Genomic DNA, 23,505 nt, shown 5'->3' on the forward strand with positions numbered 1-23,505 from the left:
AATCTTTTGTGGAATTTCCCAGTTAACTGGGATTGAAATCTAAGCACGATATTTGCAGTGAGGGGGGTGTCTACTAAGAAAACTAAAACCACCCACCAAAGGACAAGAATCTGCCAAGCTTTCCATGCTAATTCGCTTTGCAACTAGAGCAAAACAGAGGTAACCTTGAACAGAAAAGGGTATAACGGAGCTGTGTCAGACCGAGATCCAGGTACCGAGCGTGTAAGAGCGACCACGGTTGTTTCTGAGCTTCATCTTGTGCCTAGGCAGGCGACGGGCTGCGCTGCTGCCCAGGGATCTGCGACGCCAGGTGCGCAGGGTGCACGCTGCGCTCCTGCCGCTCTGCAAGAAACTCTTCGTGAGAATTTCTTAACTATTTGTATGCATAACATCTCCCATGGGGTTGAATCGCAGATGGAGATCCAGCATTTCTCTACCATTAATTTTACCAGCAATGCAAACCACTTTTTTTGGGGGTGGGGTTGGGGGTTGTGGGCAGGGAGGGTCAAAGTCAACAACGTAAACCACTTCCATGAGCAGCGTTACTGGCAGAAATGGACTAACAGTACATTCTTGCTAGCTTGAGAGACATGCAACAGACTTTTAATCTGCGGTTCAGATCCCAGTACTTTAAATAATGGCTTGTACACCAATAAATACAAGCACTCAATATGTAATTCTCATGGACATTACAGTACCTCCTTAAACAAATTGAAAATGACATTTAACAATCTTATTTTTTCCTATACATGATACATTTTCAATAATTATAAATAAATACATTACAAGCATTTAATCACATATATACACACAATACTAGTGAACCCCAAATGGCAAACATTTTTTTTTTTTAAATGCTAAAACCAATTTAAATTTCCTGTGATCTGTTAAATTCTTGTTTTGGAATAGTACACCTTGCTGACGGGCACATCTGCCGACCTGTCAATACATAAGCATGCATTAGAATGGACACATGCTAAATAATTTTTTCCACATCTGAATTTAACTGTTTTAGACAGAAGTCAAAGATTTGTTCAAATTTTCAGAATAGATGATTAGCAGCCTCTGCAGAAGACTCTTCTTAATGCTCAATAATTTAATAAAAAAGAATAATAATGAAAACCCCCCTACTTGATTCCTTTGGTGTGAATTGCCAACGTGCTCATTTAAGAAGCAAAGATACAGAGATATTGGCACCCCCCTTTTTTTTTTTCTCTTTGCAATTTGTCTCTTCCTGCAGGTGGGAGCAGACACTGACCTAGGGAGAGGAGGAAATGAAATTGTATGAAAGTGCAGTGTGTGACAAACAGTGAAACTGATAATTAAGAATGCCCTTCAGGCGTAAAAGTATAAACTCTGTTTATACTGAAAGCGCTGTAGCTGACAAAGATTTCTGGAAGTCAGTAGCTCTGTACTAGTACTGGGAGAAAAAAAAAAAAGTATTTCTGTTTATTAGAGCACCTGCCACTCAAAAACGTTTGAATTACAGACTTACCTAAAGGTTTGAAGATAAGTAACATGGTGGAATTGTGTAAGTGATCTGTTCTACAGCCAAAAACGTCCTATCTGCGTTTACTGTTCAATACTGCATCTGATGCCGACAAGCTCTGTACTGGAATTGTTTGTAGTGTAGACAGGACTAAGTGACATAATCCCACTTACTGACATATCACTTGAGCAACTAATTAGACCTCCTGTAAAGTTATTTTCAATTCCACTATAAGGTGCTATTAGAGAGAAGGAGGGAATCCACACAGCCTATCTCCGGGCATCTAAATGTGACTGTTGGGGATTAGTCTCCTTAGATTGCAATGGCGCTCCTGAAAAGACACAAGGTTTTCCTCAAACAGGAATTTGGCGGTGGAGGAACCTATTTCTCTTGACTACATACAGAGTTTACTTTCTTAGCTGAGGTAACAATGTTAGGGCAATCTTGTTAGAACTCTGAATAGCTTCCACTGATCTAATCCTGCTAATTTACACTTTACAGAAGTAATCCAGAACAATATAAATCTGAAGCCTATAATGTCTGATCTTGTAGTAGTCAGTGAGATTTACTTACTGCTGGGAGCAGAAATGTTTCTTCATACACAGTGTGTTTGGAGGATAAGGTAAGAACAACATATATGCCTAAAAACTGAAGGCTAGCTTTGTAGCATATTTGCCCCTCAAAATAAGATAATATATTCTATATCTGCCAAATACCATAACTCATCCACCTTTCTAAATGTAGAGTTACTCTGTAGCTGCCAGATAATTTATGTACATGATGTTTTTAAAACAACAAAAAGCTTACAGACAAGTTACAGAGAAGGTCTAATAATTCCGTTCTTGTAAATCAGAGCACTCCCTAAAGAACAGACTCTCTCTCCCTCCCCTCACGTGAATAACCTAGGTAAAATTGTTCCCTTTACTTGACTGCTTGTGTCAATAGCCAGCCACCTGTTCCCACTGGCAACAGCAACTGATTTGCTGCCCCATTAGAATCTTCAAATCTTGCCAACTGACACTTGTTCCTTGCCAAGAAATAAACAGCAGATGCTAGTTTCACAATCTTAGAGATAGCATAAAGGCCCATCATGATCTTTAGCAAATAAATATTAGAATCTGTTAAAAATCTTCCAGCAACTTTCATCCAAGTTATGTCCCCCAAATTTTCTGGACTATCTGTATTTTGCAACCTATTATTTGCCTTCAATCCTGTCATATAAGCCTTTCCGTGCTTTTTGTCATCTACTTCTTTTTGTTAAACACCTCTACATCATGCCACAGCAGTAGCTCTTAGGAGTTTCAGGGTTTCATCGACTGTGACATAATGAATCGTGCAGAATCTTTTGAGTAATGTTTAAGCCCTAGTTACTGGGATTCTCCCCAAGTAACAGTATCCAAGCTCAGAGTCCACCAACACTCTGCCTTTTCCTCCCTCAGACTTTCACGGGATGCCATCCTTCCTTTGGCAACACTGCGAAGGAGGCACTCCCCAATCATACATGTAGGAAAGCCTGAGCTTAACCTCCTCCTTACAAAGCTTTCCTTCTTTAGCCAAGGTCTGGTGCTTTTCCAGCATGTCCTCAATGCTCTGCTTATGAGTTACTATGTACTTATTGTTGCAACCTCGTGACTTATACTCAGTGTCAAAACGAGGGTCATGCACTCTCTTCACGTCAATGGGCGCCAGCCACACCCCCAGGGAGACATCTTCGCTCTGCCACATGTTCAGGTAGTCTCTGCTAAGATGCAAATAGTGCACCAGATCTGCAGAAATCACATAACCACCACCCAGAGCGTATGGTAGATAGTAGTCACAGAGCACCCAAGCACTCTCTTTCCATTTGCCGCCAGATTTCACTCGACCGCGGCCAGAAAAGAAGCCCCAATAGAGGCGACGTGGCTCTTTGGCTCTCAGCTCTTCCACGAGCACATCCAAGCGTACAAAGGTGTCGTCATCAGCCTTTAGGGCAAACTGGAAATCCAGGTGCAGATCCAGCCAGACGTACGTGGCCAGGACTTTAGCAGTCAGGTTCTCGTAGGAATCCCGCAGCTCTGGCAGAAGGAGGAGGTCTCTGTGCCGGCTCTGCTCCAGCTCCAGGCTACGAAGCTCCTCTGCCCCGAGCCCACCCGTGCCGATCACGAAGCGGCTCCAGATGTCAACGTGAGGAGGGCGCCCGGCGGCCGAGAGCCACGTGCTGCGGATGATGCTGCGACGCTCGCTGTACTTGGGGCCGCTGGTTATGAGCACGGCCAGGAAGGCTGTCTCCTCAGGGGAGGGCGGTGGAGCTGCGGGGGGATGCGGTCCCCTGGCACCCCGCAGCGGCAGGACGGCGGGCTGGTTGTGCGGGAGCCCGCGGGGGGCCGGCAGAGGCCGTAAGCCCTCGGAGGTGCATTTGGCCAGGTAAAGCAGGACTACAGCGAAGAGCGAGAGGCCGCCCAGGCCCAGGGCTGTCTTGTGGCGGCAGAGCAAGCGCAGCAGCTTCATGGCCACCGAGCCTCGATGGGGTGATCGGCCCGGCCCTTTGAGGGTTTAGGCGGGAACGGCAGGAGCCCCGCCCCCGGGGGAGAATGGGAACGGCTTACGGCTGCCGAGAGGAGGCAAGATTCCTCTGGGAAGCCTCACCGCGCTTCGCCGTCCCTCAAAGGTGGTTTCATGTCTCCTTCCTGCTTGTTTTTCACCCCCCGGGAAGCAGCGGCTCCGGCCGGGAGGAGGAGCGGCTCCGTCCCTGCTTCCCCCCCGGGCCTCCGCCGCGGGCTCGGCGTGTGGAGCGGCCGCTGTTCCTCTCGGCGCCGGCCTTGTGAGGGAAGGGGCGGGGGGAGTGGCCGCGCCCTGCACCACCTGACAGCGCGCGACGGCGCCTTGCGGCGGCCATCTTACAGCAGGGCATGCGAAGCCGAAGCGCTGCCATTTTTGTTCCGGGCACGGCGCGCCGTGCCGGCCGCTGCTTTGGCGCAGGGCGAGGGGAAGAGCGGCAAAGCGGGGTTTCAGGTGAGGGAGAGCCTTCGCTTGGGCGGGCCGTGCTTCCAGCCCCGGTGGAAGCTTCGGTGCTGCCTCGTTGTAGCACAGGAGAGCACCTAGTCTTGTGAAAGCAGCAGCGTGTTAGCTAACTAGCAGCCGTTCTGATCTCGTAAGGATCACTTAGCCACGCAATAGGCTGTATTTTAAGTATTTCCCAAGCAAAATGGATTAATATTAATCACATAGAATCACTAAGGTTGGAAAAGATCTCTAAGATCAAGTCCAAGCCCCAGTCCAACACCCCAGGCTGCCTAAACCATGTCCCCAAGTGCCATGTCTACACGTTTTTTGAACACCCCCAGGGATGGTGGCTCTACCTGGTACTGTAAAAGCCAGTTAAAAGAACTCTCTCAGACTCGATTTTGGAGTTTAGAAAGGAGACATTATTTTATTACAGCGCCAGATGCACAGGGGATAATTCCTCCTAGCGTGCATACCTACTGGAGTTCATTTTGGCATTTATACATGATAGTTGACACACCACGCCTATCTAAGACATAGTCATTGACCTGACTGAGCATCTTTTTCTTCCATTGGTCTGTATCTTTTTTGCTTAATTTTAAAGCTACAGTGTGATTTTAATTCATTGCTCATGCTCAAGGGGGGGTGGTGGGGGTGGTCCTTTTGTCCCTCAATTAAGTCAGTGGTCGCAATCTCCCCCTGCCGGAATTACTTTCCACCAGTTTCCATGCTTTGGTGCCTTCCAGGCCAAGACGGTCCCTCTTATCACTGCTTGACTGATCTGTGGCCTTCCCTGATCTTCACAACCTTCTTTGTAGCGGGATGGTTCCACTGTCAGTCCTTGACGCTCTACTGATTTGTGGTCTTTTAGGAGGTTCTTGTCAATGAGGCATTCGTTGCTAATACCTGCCTATCTGGCCCAAGCATTATTAAAATTCTCAGGTGTTAGTTTCCACTCTTAAATATGATTCTTTCTTAATTACTAATAACTTCTGTGCTATTCCATTTCATCCAAGAAGAAAATACATATATATGTTGAGGCAATGATTCTGGTGTGTTGGCTGGCCATAAATTAACCACATCCTGTCCGCCACAAAAGGCACTGTGGAACCTTCTACCTTTTAGCTTTCGTTCAAGGTATCACACCACCTTGCTGGGCAGCCTGTTCCAATGCCTGACCACTCTTTCAGTGATCAGATTTTTCCTAATATCCAATCTAAACCTCCCCAGATGCAGTTTGAGGGCATTTCCTCTTGCCCTATTGCTTGTTCCTTAGAAGAGACCAACACCCACCTCGCTACAACCGCCTGTCAGGTAGTTGTAGCAAGCGAAAAAACTAGAGAGGTACATACAGCCAGGAAAAGGGACCTGGCAAGGAATTAGAAAGGCTCCTTCGCGCTTGGAAGACGTCTGCTTTTTTTATTAATTGAGACAGGGAGGAGCACGCGAGCGAATACGTCCACATTTTTAGCGCCCGGAGCTTTGCGTTCCCTCATCACCGGGTGGCGCCAACGGCGCGACCCCGCTGTGAGGGAAAATGGCCGCCGCACGCGGAAGAGGGCGCTCTGGTGCCCTACTCCAAGATGGCCGCTCCCCGCCCCTGACGCACGCCCTGCGTTTTGACGGCAGCTCCTACGCAATACTGGCGCCGCTCGGTTTCCTCCCTCCGCCGGTGCCTGCGGGGCCTGGGGTCCTCCACGCCGGCTGACGTCCTTCCGTGAGGAGCTGCCGCGGGGAGCGGGACGAGGGGCGCCGGGGCCGGCCTCCCCTCCCTGCGGCCTGTCACGCTTCTCGGAGGCCGCGTCCCGCTCCTGCGGGGAAGGGGCACCGCGGGCGCCCCGCAGCTCTCGGTGAGTGCCTGTGGGGCCTTCCCTGGAGCGGGGTCGGGACCGCCACCTCCCTCGCAGGCGGGCAGGGCCGGCCCGGCCGGGCTCCCCCGCTCCGGCGCAGGGTTAGCCGTGTCCGCTCGGCCCGTGACTCCCGCCGCGGGCGCTCCCTGCCCGAGGCTCGGCGGAGCCCCGCGGGGCTGTGGAAGTTGTGCTCCCGGCACTCCGTCTGTTGGGCCGGGGTCCTTTTATTTTCCCCCGTCCCCGCGGTGTGCGAACTCTCTGTGGCGGCGGTTTTTCACGCAGCAACAAGCAGGTCGTGACAGGTCCGCCCCTGTTTCCTGTGTGTTCCCAGCTCCGCGGTAAGCGATGGCATTTGTAAACAGATTTCCCTCAGTCATCTATTTCCAGAAAGACCTTTACGTCTTTCGGCCTTCCCAGAGACGTGGTCCGTTGGGATCTCTGGTGAAGCGTTGTGCTGCCGTGGCTGTTCTGCAGCGGGCCGGGGAGTACAGCGCTAGCGGTGGGGACAGGGCCACAGCTGCGCTTGGGCTGCGCGTTCGCACGCTGAGCGCTTCCTGCGCTGCCCGGGCTTCTCAGTAAATGCTTGGGTTTCTGTTGTCAGCTCATGCCATAACACCTGGAAACAGTTTTCAGAGCAGAATGAGGCCACTTGAAGGGTGTTATCGAAGTCCTGTGGCAGAGGTTACGTACTGAAAACCAAAGCAGATTAATCTCTTGTTGTGTATTTATAATTCAACAGGCTTTTTTATTCTTTCATAGCAAATACTTGTGTGTGTGTTTAGATTCTTCTGAATTTTAGATGTTATTTTAGTGCCATAATGTTCTGGAGTTTGATTTGCATGTGTTTTTTTGTTTTTAGATCATTTAATCAATTCACAGTAATTTCATCAGCTGATATTTTGAATAAAAAGGAAAAAAAAAATGATGTCAAGACAGGCCTTCCTCTGCAGTTTGGGATCTCTGTATCTGTCCCTTCTGTTTGTGTTTCTTCTAATGGATGTTTATGCAAGGCCTGCAAATAATTCGGCCCTCAAAGAAAAGCCAGCTGACAGTAAAGATGAGAATGAGATCTTGCCCCCAGATCACTTGAATGGGGTTAAAATGGAGATGGATGGACATCTTAACAAAGAATTTCATCAAGAAGTTTTTCTAGGAAAAGAGATGGAAGAGTTTGAGGAAGATTCAGAACCTAGGAAAAATAGGAAGAAGCTCATGGTTATCTTTTCAAAGTAAGTTATGTACATTGCCAAGAACACTGCAGCCTCTTTCTCTGATCTTCAGAGTAAAATTTGCAAATTTTTCTGTAATATTTAAAATATTATAAGCACTGTATTCATGTTATTAAGGTATTAACATACTGGAATAAACTATTCTCGCTCCTGAGAATGCATGTGTCGAGAGCACGGGATTGGTGCTGTGGTCTAGTAAAATTTATGACAAAACATACTGTTCCTATGTGTAAAAACCTACATAACTTTTCAAGGGATGAAAATCAATATTACTTTTCCCTGGTTCCTGGCTCAATGAATAATCCATCACACTTGTATTTTAGAGCAAGGAATTGGTAAGGAAGGGCTGGATGCCCTTCCTTGGCAGGGTGGGAGTTTGTTCCAGTTTTGTTCTAGTATTAGTAGTGTGATCTATTACTTTGCTGTAAGCTTGGTTTCAATTGGCAATCTACGTTCTTATTTGTTGTTTGGTCTTATACTCCATATGGATCTTGGTTTTGTCTCTCTTTTGACTTCTGCAAATCACTTTAGAGGAAAAACACTGAAAAGACAATAGTAAAGGCAGAAGGGAAGAAAAGGGACGGAAAACAATGGGGTAAGATTGTGGTAAACAAACTAACAGTTGCTTTCTGTTCAGAAAACTTCCTAGCAGGTGCTGTCTAAGGTTTGAGTGTTTCAAATGAAATACATGAAGGTTAAACCAATTATGCCTAACTGCACATACCAAGAGTTCAGAAAGTGATGTGAAAGCTTTCTTCATTAAGTTAGCAGTGTTGTTAACAAAGCATTTAGTTCCTCCAAATTTAGAAGAAAAAAAGAGAATGAAACATAAGAATAGAAAGACTAACTTTTTTTTGGTAGCCTTTTTGAAAGCTTCACCTAGCTCTTAGTGTTAAAATGTTAACATTACTTTTACACACTAAAGCATTTCTCCTTTTATAAAGCACTTCTCATGCTAGACAAGGTTTATGTCAGCTAATAAACTGTCAGATATTTGGAGGTCAACAAACAAAATGGAAATGGAAATCAATCAGTGCATACTTTTAGACACGAGGTGGCAGAATTGGCTTTATCTGCATTTTTGCAATGGAGGATTAATTTTATTAGAAGAGCTTAAATTATATTGGTGCTCTTAATGCTGATGATAGTGTGGGGCTGCACATAGACGAGATAAAATGGGAAGGCTTAACAAAGCTTATTTTCCTGCAAACTTTTAATTAACAGGAGAAAAAATATCAATAATAACATTGGATTTTTTGGGGGGTGGGGTGTCCCTGAGTAAAGGTAGCTAAAGCAAATAGGCAAACCAGAGTGCCTTTTTCATTTGGAGTAGAATCCTTTATTACTATGTCTGCTGTTCAGACCACTCATTTCCTTGGTAGGATATATACAAATATTAAGATTCTGCTCGGAAGGTTTCATTTTCTTTGTTGCTATATGTTTATTGGAAACATCGAACTGGTGGTTAGTAAATTGTCATTCACAAATTGCAGACTCCCTTGGTTTCTTGCTGTTTGTTATGAAAGAGATTGTTTTAGGACACTTAAAGCAATTGGGTTCAAGGTCAGCTTCACTCAGATACTTAAAATTACATTCTGTCAGATGATCAGATTAGAAATGTAGAAGAGCATTCTGAGGAGTTCAGATGCTTCCTAGATATACTCTTAAAGGCTGAGTGAAAAGAGAAATACTATGAGCGTCTGTTAAAAAATTAGTAAGTCATGGGCTTCCAGATGCTTTGGAAATATTTTCTTTGAAGACATAAAGAAAACACACAGTGTGTTTTTAGTTAATGAAAGCTGAGATTCTGTGGCGTGCCAGTATGGTACAAAGTAGTCAATTCAAAGCATAAATTATTATCTCATGTGATTACTGAAAATAAAGTGGAAATGTGGAAGAAAAGCTCCCCACACTGTGTTTTTCTAGGCAAACAACCTATATGTGACTGAAAGAACGAGTGGCATTTCATAATTCTGTATTTCAGTTTCTAAAGACACCCTTTACTGGGAGGACAAACCTTACTGGTCTACAGAAGTGGTTTTTTACACATTAACCAGTACTTCCACTTTGCTTTGTGAAGCGAGGGCATGGTGCAGAACCTCGTGGGTTGCATCTTTTTAGTCTTCATTCCCTGCCAACCGTAAGTGTTCGGGTACCGTCAGGTCAAGGAAATCTGTGAGAGGGACTTACTTGACATCCTTCCTTTTTGTACTTGTCATAATTGCAAAAATCCCCATTTGCTGTAGACTCCATTTCAATAGTTTAAATTAGCCTGGAATCTATAGATTTGCTATTCTTTCGCTGTATGGTGTAGTTCAGCTTGTGTAGGTGGGTATTGATATGAGGGAAGGAGGAACGATATTGAAAAGAGTCAAGTATAGTTATGGTGACACTGATTTTGCTAAATCAATGTCTTTGGGTACTAGAATGCAGTTTGGTGAGCCTTGCTTCTAAGGGTCAGTTATCTTGTAAATGAAATTACACCTACTGAACAAAAGCGATAAATTCAAGTACAGGAGAATGTAACTTGTGTGGCTTTCTGTCAGGGTGCTTTTGTGGTGACGGAGTTGTCTCTGAGTTTGAAAGTTGGGTATCCTTCTAGCACTTGCATTTTGCTGATGTTTTCAGCTACTTAGCGGCAGCCCTAGTTGTGATTTAAAAATCACAGTCTTTCTGTTAGCTGAGTGCCTCACCTTGGTGGTCATTCATCAGGTCACAGCCTTAAATGCACCTTCGGTTAACTACGACCATGTACAGAGGTTTTTTGGTTTGTTTTCTTTCCCTTGTTTTTTAAAAGTCATGAACTTACCCTTTCCTAAAGCAGAACTTGTTCTGCATCCCACAGTGCTTGTAAGGGTACCTCTCTTAGACTTTGCAGCTGCGACTGTTTATGTTCAGACTGCACACCGGGAGTACTTTGGGCAAGGTCCATGCCTCCCTTCTTAATTTCAGGTTTGTCTCATAGCCTAATGCAGTATTCATTTCTACTGCTATGCCTTCTGTCTATGGTGGGAAGATGCTAGTAATGACAGCCGATGCTAGAATAATGAGGAGAGGGGACATTTTAAGCTTTCGTGTTTTGGTATCTTCGGTTCGTATTACTGTTCTGGTTTAACCCCAGCTGGCAACTAAGCACCACCCAGGTGCTTGCTCACCCTGCTCTCCTCTAGTGGGATGTGGGAGAGAGTCAGAAGGGTGAAAGTAAGAAAACTTGTGGCTTGAGATAAGAATAGTTTAATGATTGAAATAACATAAAATATAATAATAATAATGATGATGTAATGAAAAGGAAAACAATACAGAAAACCCAAAACCCAGGAAAAACAAGCGATGCAACTGCTCACCACCCACTGACCAATGCCCAGCCCACCCCTGAGCAGCAATTGCTGCCCCCTGGCCGACTCCTCCCAGTTTATATACTGAGTATGACATCGCATGGCATGGAATAGCCCTTTGGCCACTTTGGGCCAGTTGTCCTGGCTGTGCCCCCTCCCACCTTCTTGTGCACCTCCCCGCTGGTGGAGCATGGGAAGCTGAAAAGTCCTTGACTTAGTTTAAGCACCGCTTAGCAAGAGCTAAAACATCTGGTGTGTTATCACATCGTTCTCATGCTAAATCCAAACCACAGCTCTACACCAGCTGCTAGGAGGAAAATTAACTCTATCCCAGCTGGAACCAGGACAATTACAGATTTGTATTACTCAGTTAAAAAACTATTTATGCTGTGTCCCCCTAGAAGGTTTTAAGTAGCGTGTGCACCCTGATTTGTGTGTTTCCTAGCCTGTACATCTAAATATCAATATAATAAACTTTGCTTACCTCCTACCATGTGAAGTAGAGCTTTGCTTCAGTTTCTGTTGTTAAAAAACTATTTTCTGGATCTGCTTTTCATTATTTGCATAAAACAGAAACCAACCCTAAAGTGATATGCATTAGGTGTGCAAGGAAATAGTAATCTTTAGTCCTTTAGGTGAGAATACTGCCTTAGTGCTCCCCCCCAATACCTTGGGCAGCATTGCAGTGTTGTCATTTAGGAACCTGAAAGCCTGAGTGGCAAATGTTTATTGATAATACTTTCAGATGTGGACCTTTTGAAAGGTGGCCGCAAAAATCTGATTTTTAATGTCTTGTGGTTGAGTAACTGGGCTGACGTGTTTAAAACGTGTTCTTCCAGGCTTGACATCTATATTAATGCAGCCATTACTATAGGCTTTTTGTTAAGGAAAAATTTACAGTCATCCTACAAAGCACTATAGTTTCTTGTTTCTTACTCAAAGGTGTAGTGTTAACATCTAGGATGTGAATGGATATTGAAATATAGTTTGCATAGTCAATGAAATATTAACCTTGAACTTAGACATTATAAGGAGCTGTTACATCTGATGCTGCCCATTACTGAAATGTGTTAATGGTATTTACTGCATTACATCAACTGCTGTTTGGGCTGTGGCTTATCTATAATTTTCTTTGGAATGAAACAAGTAAGCAATAAGGCAAGTTGCTCTCTGTAGTCTGTTTTTTAATTCAAATTTATGCTAACAGTAGTTACAAAACCTTTTTTTGCTGTCAGTTCAGGAAGGTGGTACATCATATACCTATTCCTACAAATCTGAGATAACACACTCTAGCAGAAAACTATGCTTCTTGTAGAAAAAAAGCAATCAAGATTTTTTTTTTTTTTTGAGCTGGTATATCATGCAGTTTGAGAAATTGGTACAAGATTTCTATACACAGATTGCAAAGGAAGGTTTGAGCAAAGTTGTAATCTGCGATGATATTCTTGCTTGGATTCATCTTGTTTTCTTGCACTTAAATTCTTTCTTGCCAGCACTTGTTCTTGGGCAATTTAAGGAGTGCATTAGAATGTACTACTCTTTACTAACATCTTTCGAGTGTTCAGGCCTGTCTGCCTCAGGAAACTGATTGCCCATCACCACCATGTTATGAAGTCAGTTTTCCATGCATTACCAGTATTAGGCTTTTGGGCAACATGTAATTATCTCAGCTTGTCATTATCGGTGGCTGTGTTGTCAGTAGTCCATTCTGAATGAGCTACTTGTCTAAGAAAGCATGGACAGTCTTCTGTTTTTATCACCTTAGATGGTAACCTCACAGCAGGACCATATCTTATATTTCATACAGCTGTAAATATTCCTCTCAAAAGCAGAAGTGCTGTTTATGGACACAGAAGGGATTTCTGCTCGCCTTGTACAGTGGATGCTAGCTCATGAAAATTTGAGTCATTGGAGACTTCTTGTGAACTGTGGTAGCAGAACAAAGGTGCACTTTCATGAGCTAGAAGAGCAATAAATGGTATTTTTGTTCCTTTTCTCCCTACTTACAAGTGTGATTTAGATGGAAAGTACAGCTTGGAAGTAGTAAGTTTGGTACCGTTGCTCTAAGGAAACTATAATGTTAAATGTTATGGGGAAAATGCTTTGTTTTCCCTTCTCATTTCTGATAGTACCTATTCCATATCAAAACCCACATTTGTTCACCTGGTAAGTGCCAGGTGGTGTGAGTGGAACACGGCCATTTTACTGGGCTTGCTATTGATACTGAAAAGCTGCTAATGCTGAGCCTGTGCATGAATATGTGAAAGATGTGACACAATATTTAAAACCACTAATACTGCATTTATTAGTACAACTAAGTGTTATAGAAGATTAGGTGCTAGGGTTGTTATTTGGCTTAAGTTTTTAACATTTAGTTGACATTTAACGGCAAATCACATATTTAATAACTTGAGTTTCAATGATAACACTTCAGTACTGTCAAGACCGTGATATAAACAGATAAAAAAGCCAGAGGCAAGCTGGGGCTTTTTGTTGTGCTTGCTTTTTTTTTTAATTGAACAAGAGTGGTTTTGGTGTGCTTTAAATAGAATCTTGCCTCCTAAATGTTAGTGATGTCTTTTCAGTTCTAAGTATTGTTATAGCTTTTTTTTGAGTAAACACTTAATGATATGCTCAAAATACCTTTAAAGTGGCATGTTATTGTTTCTGTATTTGTTCAACTGTAACTTTTATATTCTTTTAAATGAATAAACATTAATGGAATTGGGGGTGTGGCAGTGTGTCTTAACACAGGAAAGCAGTATTGGTAGTACACTAAGCAGAAGAACGGATTGTCAGATTGGATGTTTACTGATCGTTTCAGTCAGGTAGGAAAAGTTCAGTTCTGTAGCTTAATAGCTCAATGACGCTGAGTACAAGCACGTCCTTTGACAAAGCAAAGCGAGCCTGATAACTCAGAAGCCTAATGGGGGACAAATGTATGTGCAGGCTTTTAAACGTGTTAAGAATTCAAACCTATCAGCTGTTATATGTTACCAGAGATCAAGGTATAATACAGTCACCTTGGTTTCTTTGGGTTTTTCCACTTAACAAGCGCTACAGTCCAAGTATTAAATAGTTTGAAAGTTTTTGCACCAAGGTTATTCACGTTATATTTTCATTGTTTTTAATGGTGACGACAGTTGTGATGTGATCTAGGCAGACAAAGGGAGGCAGCTCATCAGTAAACTTCAGAGATCTTGGAAGATCAAGGTAAAATGGACTTAGAAAGATAAATTGAGGGGGAGTTAATGGTTTGAGAGAATGTTAGAGATGAAATTTTTCAGAGTAGTGAAAGTCTGCAGCAGCTGGCAGCTGACAATTCTGAACCAATATGAAATGAGCTAATATGCCATGAGTGATGTATTTGTGGTTTTCCTCTACTTTAAAAATTTACTCAAAATCATAATATTGAAATGAGTTAACTTACAGCAAAGTGAAGTATGGCTGAATGTTTTTCACTGAGTGGTAACTAGATGTTGTAGTTACTTTAATTATGAAATAAATGTCTAACTTGTTTACTCTGTAGTTCAAATAATGTACAACTTCTCAGAGAGGGTTATAAACATACTTTTTTCTGTAGCAACCTATGTTTGTTATTGTTGAATAAAGTAATTTAGAATCTAAAAATATAGCACGTGCACACATACCACCCCCATTCCAAAATCTATATCTTGCTTATTATTCATCTGTAGGGTGGATATAAATAATGATAAAAAGATAGGTGCGAAAGAGATGCAGCGCTGGATCATGGAAAAGACAGACGAACATTTCCAGGAAGCTGTGGAAGAGAATAAAATGCACTTCCGAGCTGTAGACCCTGATGGTGATGGTAAGATGGACGATTACTCCACCTCCTGATGACATCTTAAGTCAGTTGCTAGTAGCCAAACCTTCTGGCTGCTCTTCAGATGTGACAAAATCCAAGCTCCTTTGGACCGCATGTAATCACAACAGTTTGGGTCCATGCAGAAGACAGCAGAGCCGAGAAGTAACGAGCTTCAGTCAGCACTGTAGTTCTGTGTTGACTGCTGTGTTACTTTGCTTGCGGTCATAGGAAATCGTAACAAGTTAAGTGGCTCTGCCAGGGATGGGGTGAGGACGGTGACATAAATAGGTTATTTTCACAGGGCCTGTCTGGTCTAAAGAAACATAAAAGCGAATCAGGTGATAGTTTTCCTATTGCCGGTCATAAGCTTATTGTGATGGTTATAGTGCTGAACCAAAAGATTTTAGCACGCACTGTTTTAAGAAATGAGACCAGAAGTTTGTCATTTAAGCATACTATGGCATGTCTGAGATATGTCTCTTTCTTACAGGCCATGTGTCCTGGGATGAATATAAGATTAAATTTTTGGCAAGTAAGGGCTTTAATGAAAAAGAGATTGCAGAGAAGATCAGAAACAATGAAGAGCTGAAAATAGATGAAGAAAGTAAGTGCAGACCATTGGTGTGTGTTGGTTTTTCTTTTATGTTCTTAAAACCTGAATGGCAAAACTGTTCTTAATATCAGATGAATGTTTTAGTTGCTGTTCTCCTTCTACACAAACGTAGAATGTGTAAGTCATAAGACAGAAATACTACATTTCTTTCCAACTCAGAGAAGTCCTTCCCAACACTCCTGATGTAAATATTTGACACTGAAAAATCTTGGTTGTTTATTTGTTTCTCCTGTTTGAATAGTTTTCAGTTACTTACGATTAACAGTCTGCTAAAATGTGTCAGAGTTGTCGTTTATGAACCACCGTATTATTAACGTGGGAACCAGGTCCCCTGTGGCTCCAAATGCAAGGGAGCTGCTACACATGTTCCTGTTCTAAAACTGAAGAGGGGTATATGTCCTAGCAAACAGCAATGTGTTTAAATAGGCACATGCTTAGGCACTGCAAAGTGTACTAGAAGTTCATAGCAGAAGGTTGCCTGACAGTTGTTTCATGTTTCATCTAAGCTCTCTGTAGAAAGAGATTGATTCTTTAGGTTAGCGAGATTGATCATTTCTTCCTTATTGCTTTTGAAACTTTCATTTGAATCTGGCTTGGTATAAACATGGCAACTCTTAACAGAGTAATCTCCCTGCTCTTCCCCATCTAGAAGTGTATAAATTTGCTGCTAAGTAAAACACCAAGCCTTAGCCTTTCCTTGCAGGAATTAGTCATTTAAAAGTGGGTTATGTTATATTTTCCATTTATCAAAAAGCAACTAAAATGCAAATGGCCCTTTGAATTTTATGGCAGGGAAAACACCTGTGCAGTGTCTTCTATGGCAGTGTGGTTAACTACAGTTTACAGGAATGCTCATCAGATAAAAGATTTGCTGAATAAGGGAAGTGTGTACATAATCATTTTTCTACCTAGGTAACAGGCCTTGTTTGGGAAAATCAATTTAGCTATCTACCGCTTCCTGAGCCTGATAGGCAAATCTTATTTTCATGCTCTAGTGCAGTGAAAAAGTACTCTTTCTCAGTCTGTATAATAAAAAAATAACTGAATGTGTGGATCTTAAGGCATATTCTCAGTCTTGCGCAGAAGCACGCTACAGTTTGGATGCCAGGCCAAAACTAGGGACGCTAATTTATGCAGATAACGACAGTTTCAACTGATGACTGACAGTTGAGTTTCATTTAGGACTGAGTAAGAAAGGTAGGCGAAGGGAGATTGTGACTTCTAACATTCGGGGTTGGCTACACTGGAAAACCGTAAGCAAGTGATTTGATTATTCTGTGTTTACTTGTGTCCTTGATATAAGTAAAACTTGCCATTTACAAACTTGCCCTAAGGTTCATTTTATGACGCTGAAGAATTCCTTTACTTTTCACAAAAAATATTCACTGAAGGCTCAACTCCTAACTGCAACTAGCAGTTCAAAAGTATAAACCGTTAGGGTTTGTTGTTTTCCCCTCTTGTAACTCAGCAGCCAAAAGCATGCAGGGTATTTAAGACAGTTTATTAAATTAAAAAGAAGTGTGTGTGAAGACTGTAGTCTTTCAGAGTGTTTTTAAAACTTGTGAAAAGCAAATGCTTCAGATCTGTGTTTGTTAGTGTATTTTGCAGATAGCAGAGTGTGCCACAGTCAGTGTTTTTTTCCAGTGTGTCATTTAGAAAATGCCTACACCAGAAAAAGAATACTCTATACAGGTATATTTTTCCTGTTTGGTTATGTTCAGGACCACTACGTGCACATAATATTCACGTTGTATGTTGCACGGTGGTTTCTTCAAATCAGATGTGTCGTTTTAGCGGAAACTCATGTACAAATTATGTTTCTCAGTTTAGGAGAAATTCACTTTAAGAAGTGCTTGTCTACATGGGGCAGGACGAAATGAAATAAGTGGAAATGTAAAGTGATTTTGGTGACAGTGTATTTGTTCGTACACGTGTACTTCAACTTGCATTTGCTCCTTGCAGCAAAAATATTTCCCTTTAAATTCTAGTGATAACTAAAACATGCAGGGTTTAGGTCTGAAGTCAGAATCCTTTCTGACACAGAATAGACAAGGTAGCTAAAGGGAGTAATAAGTACTTATATCCTTAAGTAACTGAAAATGAAGTGGATTTCTTGGTGCTTAGCTTAGCATCTGTTCGTGATGTTTCCAGACTTTCTTTTGTAGAGCTGCCCTCTTAAATCTCTCGTAGTTCCAAAAAATCACATTTTTAGGCTGAAATACTGGATGATGTATCTGAGTCTAAGGATATAAATTCTGTCTGGGTAGGCAATTCTTTTAAATTCTGAGCCTTTGACAAGGTAAAGGAAGAAGGGAGGAACGGAGGCAGGGCAGAAGTCTCTTCATAGCTTTCCTAGTCCTCTGCTTTATGGCTTTGCTTATGCTGCCTTTTCAGTTAAATGCTCTGTAAAGAACAGCTGTCCATTGAAACGTATTGTTGATGGCAGTAAAAACTAGGCTTTGATTTTTCTTTTTTATAATCTCTTTAAAGCAATTCTGAAGCTTAATTCATGTATATAGTTTTGTGGAGGGTGAGGGTGCTATCTGGGATTGCAGTGTGGCTGGAGAAAACACTGCACTTCCTAAGATTGTTGTGCAGTACGCATAATTAGATCATCACTTTGTGGTAGATCACTGTATGTTTCGTTACCTCAAATCCTGTGAGCTTGAACATGCCAAAAAAAGTTCAAAACGATAGTACAACTGGTTTTGGTTTAGATAATGTTGTGTTAAGAAATGCCAAGTTGAAATAAGAAAAGTTGAGCATTGTAACATTGGCCACGGGGACACATTTGATTACTCCATGCATTGAACCTCTGTGGTGGCAAGGAATATTTTCTTACCTGTGGTAGGTTTCACAAGTGCTGTAGAGTAAACCTGTGTAGTGCTGCTAGCCAAAGTGCTAGTACATGGTGCTTCACAGATCAGAAGCATCTTTCTAGATTTAATGGTAGTCGTGTTATTTGGCCTTAGAAGAAAACATGGTACATGTTAAAGGGTTTATTGTTCTATGGTTATTATTTGGGTAGGAAAAGAACTGGTTGACATCTTCCTTTCTTGTAGATAGTAACTAGGAGTGTAGTGTCACAGTTGCAGTACATGGAGCTAGTGAATCTGAAGCGTTTTGAATTTGAGACATGTTTTGCCTAGTTCCCTGTGCAAGACTGGTTTGAAGTACAAAACAACGATTCGTTCAGAAGAAAGGCACTCCTGGTATTCAGGCAGGTGAAGGATTTCTGTTGGTAGTGGGCTTCAAAATACGAAAATAAGAAATGAAAGCAAGTACTGAACAAAGTTGGATTATTCATGCCTCCTATCAGAACCAGCTAATGATACTGGTAGGACAGTACTTTTAACCTCATACATTGAGGTTTTGGTACAGGTGTAGCTAAATCTTTATTTTCATGTCCTAATTTCCGTTCAGTTCTTTCGTTAAAGGATCTTTCCTAGAGTTTCAGCACAAACTAGACAAAACTAATTGCACTTTGTTTCCCCTCAGCACCCGCTTTCCCTGGGAGCTGAACTGTATAATAACTGGTTCATTGGTCATCCTTGTTTAAACAACTGAGCGACGAGGAAGGTATATCTTAGGAACTTAGAACTTAGATTTAAACTGCTATCTTAAATCTTTTTCTTAAATTTCTAGCACAGGAAGTTTTAGATAACCTGAAGGATCGATGGTACCAAGCTGACAACCCACCTCCTGATCTGTTGTTGAATGAAGAAGAATTCTTGTCCTTTCTTCACCCAGAGCACAGTAGGGGAATGCTGAAGTTCATGGTGAAAGAAATCATCCGAGATTTGGGTATGCCGTTTTAAAGCACGTTTCTTGGGAGTTGTTTACTTGCAGACATTATTGGGTAGATTTCGTTAGGTCATTGCACCGTCATGGGTCAATCTGAAATTTTGGCACATCTTGTTTGCTCTGTTCCACACCTCTTCTAATGTCATGAGTAAGAAAACCAAACTGTTAGCACAAACGCTGGCATCTCTGTGGAGTTGTCTGGGCATCTCTCAAGGCTAAATTTAGTCTCTGGCTGTTAAAGAACAGCACAACGTTAAATGTTAGAAAGATATTCTGAGTACTTCATACAAAGAAAATCAGCTGACGCTACTTCCCGCAAGTGCTGCTGAGTTGTAGGGTCACTGTAGCAATAGTAGAAAAGGTTTGATGAATAGTAAGACATGAAATATTGATGTGAATGCTCTGTGAGGACAGCATTAGTTGCTTTGTACTTTCCTGGTACAGCAACCATGTAAGAATTGTGACATGCAGTCATGAAAGTGGAAATAAATGGTTGAGGTTTCTAAGAAAATTATATATCTATTTAAAAATTGATAAGTATTGGCATACATGTGTTTTTTTTTCTATTGAGTCAATAGTGATGCATATTTAAAACTGCTAGAATACCTGGGTTAAAAAAAAAAGAGAACTATGACCTTACTGGTTATTAGCTTAAAAGATAAGAAAAGTTTCCAGTGATACTTGAGTGTGTGACACGCAGACAGAACAACTCCAGTACACAGTTTTTTATGAGGGTTAATTTACCTGAAGGGGAGAGTCAATACAGCTGTAAGAGGATTTCTGTTGCAGTAGATTGTTGAAAAAAATAACAATTAAAAAAATAAAAGCCCAGCTTGCTACCTGGTAAGAAGCAGTAAAATTCTTTTTATTTAGTATATTGATGAATGTATGGTTTTTAGCCTTCACTGTGTACCATAATACAGACAGTTTTCAGCTAACCAAAGATATAAATGGTAACTGTTCTTCTCTGCTAGGGTCAGGATGGTGGACTGCTGAAACCAGGCAGACTGTACCGATGACATCTCTCACATGAAAGAATTTCTCATTTTTAATGGGCATTAAGCAAATACTTTTCAGTTACTATGTACTTCTGTTGTAGATCAAGACGGGGATAAGAAACTTACCCTTTCAGAGTTCATTTCATTACCTGTTGGTACTGTGGAAAACCAGCAAGCTCAAGATATTGATGATGACTGGGTAAAAGACAGAAGGAAGGAATTTGAGGAGGTCATTGATGCTAACCATGATGGTATTGTCACAATGGAAGAGCTGGAGGTAAGTCTTCCTCAAATAGTTAAGTTCTGTTGTTTTTAAAACCAGTAGTTGTTTTTTTAAATACAGTATTGAAACTGCTTTACAGAATATGAAGCCCAAAAATATTTGAATTAGCAGTACGGGGAGGGGGTGTGTGTGTATCTACAAAACTTGGAGTTATAGTATTGTTCTATATTGCTTGCAGATAATGTTTTGTTAGAGAGGAGGGGGAGTTTTCCTAGCATAATTGTTACTCATAGGTATGCTTTTAGGGTTTTTCGTCGCATAGACGCCTGTATGGATGTGGAGTGCATGAAAGCAAGTCAGACTTCAATTAGGTGCATTGGTTAATGGGACAATGAGTCATACTTTCAGTTGCAGGAGGAGTAACTGGTAACCTATATATTAATTTAAAAAAAAAAAAACACCAAAAATAAACCAAAAAAACCCCAACGACCAACAAACCCTGGGGCCCCAGTAGCAAGTAGTAGTGATCTCTTGACTTTTGGAGTATTTTTCTTTTTTTAAAAAACAAAAACCAACCCCAAACAATTATGTTTTTCAAGCGTGGGTTCTAGTTTGTGGCCTTTTTGGACTTTGGTTTGTGGAAGAAAGGCATTCTTCTAATAATTCTGTCTGCAGAAGGGTCCACCGAACAACATGAACTATTTTGCACCTTATAGTTGTGACAGTTTTGTGGCCAGTGGAAGAGGCTCGTGGCTCATTTCTGACTTTTTTTTCCCTTTTTGGATGCAAGAACGTACTTTGACTAGCAGAATTCGAAGTGCAGCATAGGCAGTATGAAAAGAGAACCTCTAAATGTTAGCCTTCTCCCTGAGACAGGATGAATGTTCGTTCCTAACGATCACAGTATGCAAATGTGAATGATAGTGGTAGTATGGTTAAACAGTTAGATTGTGCCACAGACAATATTAACAGACTTTTCACTCAGAATTTTCTTTTAAAAGTAGCTGCTTTATCTGTGAAGTCTTTGTACGTGTGTACGCACATAGATGCATGTGCATATTTATCGTATCTTCTGGGAAGAAATTGATTATAATCTTGAGTCTTTTATGTCATGAACCAATGTGCACTGTTTGAGAAATTTTAATCTATTTCAAATTAGATGAAGGAGCAAAATGCTTTGTTTCTGAGACTTCTGACCTCTGGCTGCCTGGTGATTTAAAATGGAACAAGAAAGTTCTAAATGGAACATGCTCTAAAAAGATCTCCAGGAACAAGAAAATTTAGGTCATACAGGTTGATAGTGTGCTACTTTTTAATTCTGAATTGATATTTCTTCACAAAAACACCAGATTTGATGAGTTTAGCTTGCAACCAAAATGTCAGAAATATTTTTATTGTAGACACTGGCATAAGTTGAGAAAATCTGGATTTCTGTTAGAACAGCCAAGGAAGCAGTGAATGGAAATATAGCTAGTTAGATAGATGTAAGCCTGTTAAAAGATGTGCTAACGCCTTTTTCCATGACTTATGTTCACTTTGGGATGACTGATGTTGGTCCCCTGATTGCTGAAGCTTAGGTTCATAATCCTGATATGTGGAGACGTGTGCTCAGTGATTGAAATTTTTTTTTCTTACTTGTTTTAGGAATATATGGATCCGATGAACGAATACAATGCCCTAAATGAAGCGAAGCAGATGATAGCGGTAGCAGATGAAAATCAAAACCATCACTTAGAGCTGGAGGAGATCCTGAAGTACAGTGAATACTTCACAGGCAGCAAGCTTATGGACTATGCACGTAATGTCCATGAGGAGTTCTGATCCTGCTCACTTTTCCAGAGCTCTGAAGCACTTTCTTGCTTTAAAAAAAAAAAGAAAAAAAATCCAACCCCGAAACAGACAGAAAGTTATTTTGCTGCTATCTGTGTTATATGCCTACAGTGTGTTGTCCTAGACTTAAAAAAACCTTCCGTCCATACATAAGATCTACAGCTCAGTTGCCTTTGGCCCATAAGTAATGCGGCAGGTACTGGACTATGTCAGTTCACCCTCGTTTGTACAGTTAATCCAGCTGAAGTTTCAGCTGCTTTTGGCTAATGATATTTGGTGGAGGCTTCTTAAATATTTAACTCCTCTTGTTGCCCTCATAGCTGCTGATCCATGGAAATGACAAATAACACTGAAAGATGTTGGCTTCTGTAAAGGGGACTGTGGTTCACATAGATGTGTTCTGACCTCGTGAGAATATCCGTACAGAGACTGATAGGCTAATCTTCTGGTATTGTTCTCAGTGCATCTCAACCTACTCATGTGTTGTTGAGAATTTAATACAAGTTCCCCCTCTGTCACTGGACTATCTTTAGGAGCTGTGAGGAAGAACATATTTTAAATGTTAGAGAAACTCTTCTGCACCTACTCTAAAAAGAAAACTGGTTAGTGTGACAGGTTTTGTGTTTGCAGCTGCAGTGGGAATGTGAGAGACTTGAGATTGCTTACATCTTAAAAAATCAAATTTCGTTCTAAAATGAGACAATGGGGGCGGTTTCTTTGTGGACTTAAAGATGTGACACAGAGCAATGGGATTCACCTAAGTGTATGATTAACTAAAATTCATTGTTAAAACTAGTATAATTACTTGCCTCTCTGCAAATTAATAATGCTGTTGAACTCATGAACAGTGAAGTTGGGAGAAATCCAGGCTTTGCTTTTGAACTGCTTTTGCCAGAGCAGCGTACAGTCAGTGCTTGGGAAGCTTTTTAATCAGTCTGGTTTTGGGTAATCTCTGAAAGCATCTTACAACAGAAGGGTCATATCCACTACTGTCTAAAATAGAAAATTTATTTTTAGTCTAGTTCCATCTTACTGTAAAACCCCCTCTTTCTGAAGGGTTACCTGAAAAATCCAAGTGAGATGTTATATTTGATTAAATTTATTCTCTTAATATAATGTAAATATAAGTATTGCAGTCTTTTTCTGTTTCAGTATTCCCCCTCTCCTTTTTTTTTTTTTTTGGTGTGTTTTTGTTAAATGGCTTGTATCAAAGTCTTTTTCTATACATATATCTTTTTTCATTAAATATTTTTCTCCATGCTTTGGAAACGTTGATGTTTTTAGGCTTGTTAATGAGTGGGAAGAACTGAAACTCTTAGGACA

The 23,505-nt window shown here is 41.4% G+C and overlaps 2 protein-coding genes across 3 annotated transcripts; one reads left to right on the forward strand and one right to left on the reverse strand.

Moving 5' to 3' along the window:
• Positions 1-659: 659 nt before the first annotated feature.
• B3GALT6 (beta-1,3-galactosyltransferase 6) lies at positions 660-4,319 on the reverse strand. The gene has a single exon (XM_064470324.1). The coding sequence runs from the start codon at positions 3,974-3,976 to the stop codon at positions 2,933-2,935; it is 1,044 nt and encodes a 347-aa protein (XP_064326394.1). The 5' UTR covers positions 3,977-4,319; the 3' UTR covers positions 660-2,932.
• Positions 4,320-6,029: 1,710 nt separating this feature from the next.
• Positions 6,030-23,455, forward strand: SDF4 (stromal cell derived factor 4). Of its 2 annotated transcripts, none has more exons than XM_064470321.1 (7): positions 6,030-6,321; positions 7,181-7,550; positions 14,581-14,717; positions 15,205-15,318; positions 18,973-19,131; positions 20,231-20,406; positions 21,997-23,455. In XM_064470321.1, the coding sequence occupies exons 2-7, from the start codon at positions 7,243-7,245 to the stop codon at positions 22,171-22,173; spliced, it is 1,071 nt and encodes a 356-aa protein (XP_064326391.1). In that variant the 5' UTR covers positions 6,030-6,321; positions 7,181-7,242; the 3' UTR covers positions 22,174-23,455. The 2 variants fall into 2 exon arrangements, with proteins under 2 accessions (XP_064326391.1, XP_064326393.1); XM_064470323.1 differs by lacking the exon at positions 6,030-6,321 and adding an exon at positions 6,341-6,659.
• Positions 23,456-23,505: the final 50 nt, after the last annotated feature.

The sequence above is a fragment of the Phalacrocorax carbo genome, chromosome 20 (assembly GCF_963921805.1).
Source record: "Phalacrocorax carbo chromosome 20, bPhaCar2.1, whole genome shotgun sequence".
Classification (NCBI taxonomy): domain Eukaryota; kingdom Metazoa; phylum Chordata; class Aves; order Suliformes; family Phalacrocoracidae; genus Phalacrocorax; species Phalacrocorax carbo.

Excerpts from the sequence above, each read along its gene's own strand:
- B3GALT6 (XM_064470324.1), bottom strand. The coding sequence starts at position 3,976 with ATGAAGCTGCTGCGCTTGCTCTGCCGCCACAAGACAGCCCTGGGCCTG.
- SDF4 (XM_064470321.1), top strand. The coding sequence starts at position 7,243 with ATGATGTCAAGACAGGCCTTCCTCTGCAGTTTGGGATCTCTGTATCTG. Across the intron at positions 7,551-14,580 it reads CTCATGGTTATCTTTTCAAA|GGTGGATATAAATAATGATA; the intron begins GTAAGTTATGTA and ends ATTCATCTGTAG. Across the intron at positions 15,319-18,972 it reads GCTGAAAATAGATGAAGAAA|CACAGGAAGTTTTAGATAAC; the intron begins GTAAGTGCAGAC and ends TTAAATTTCTAG.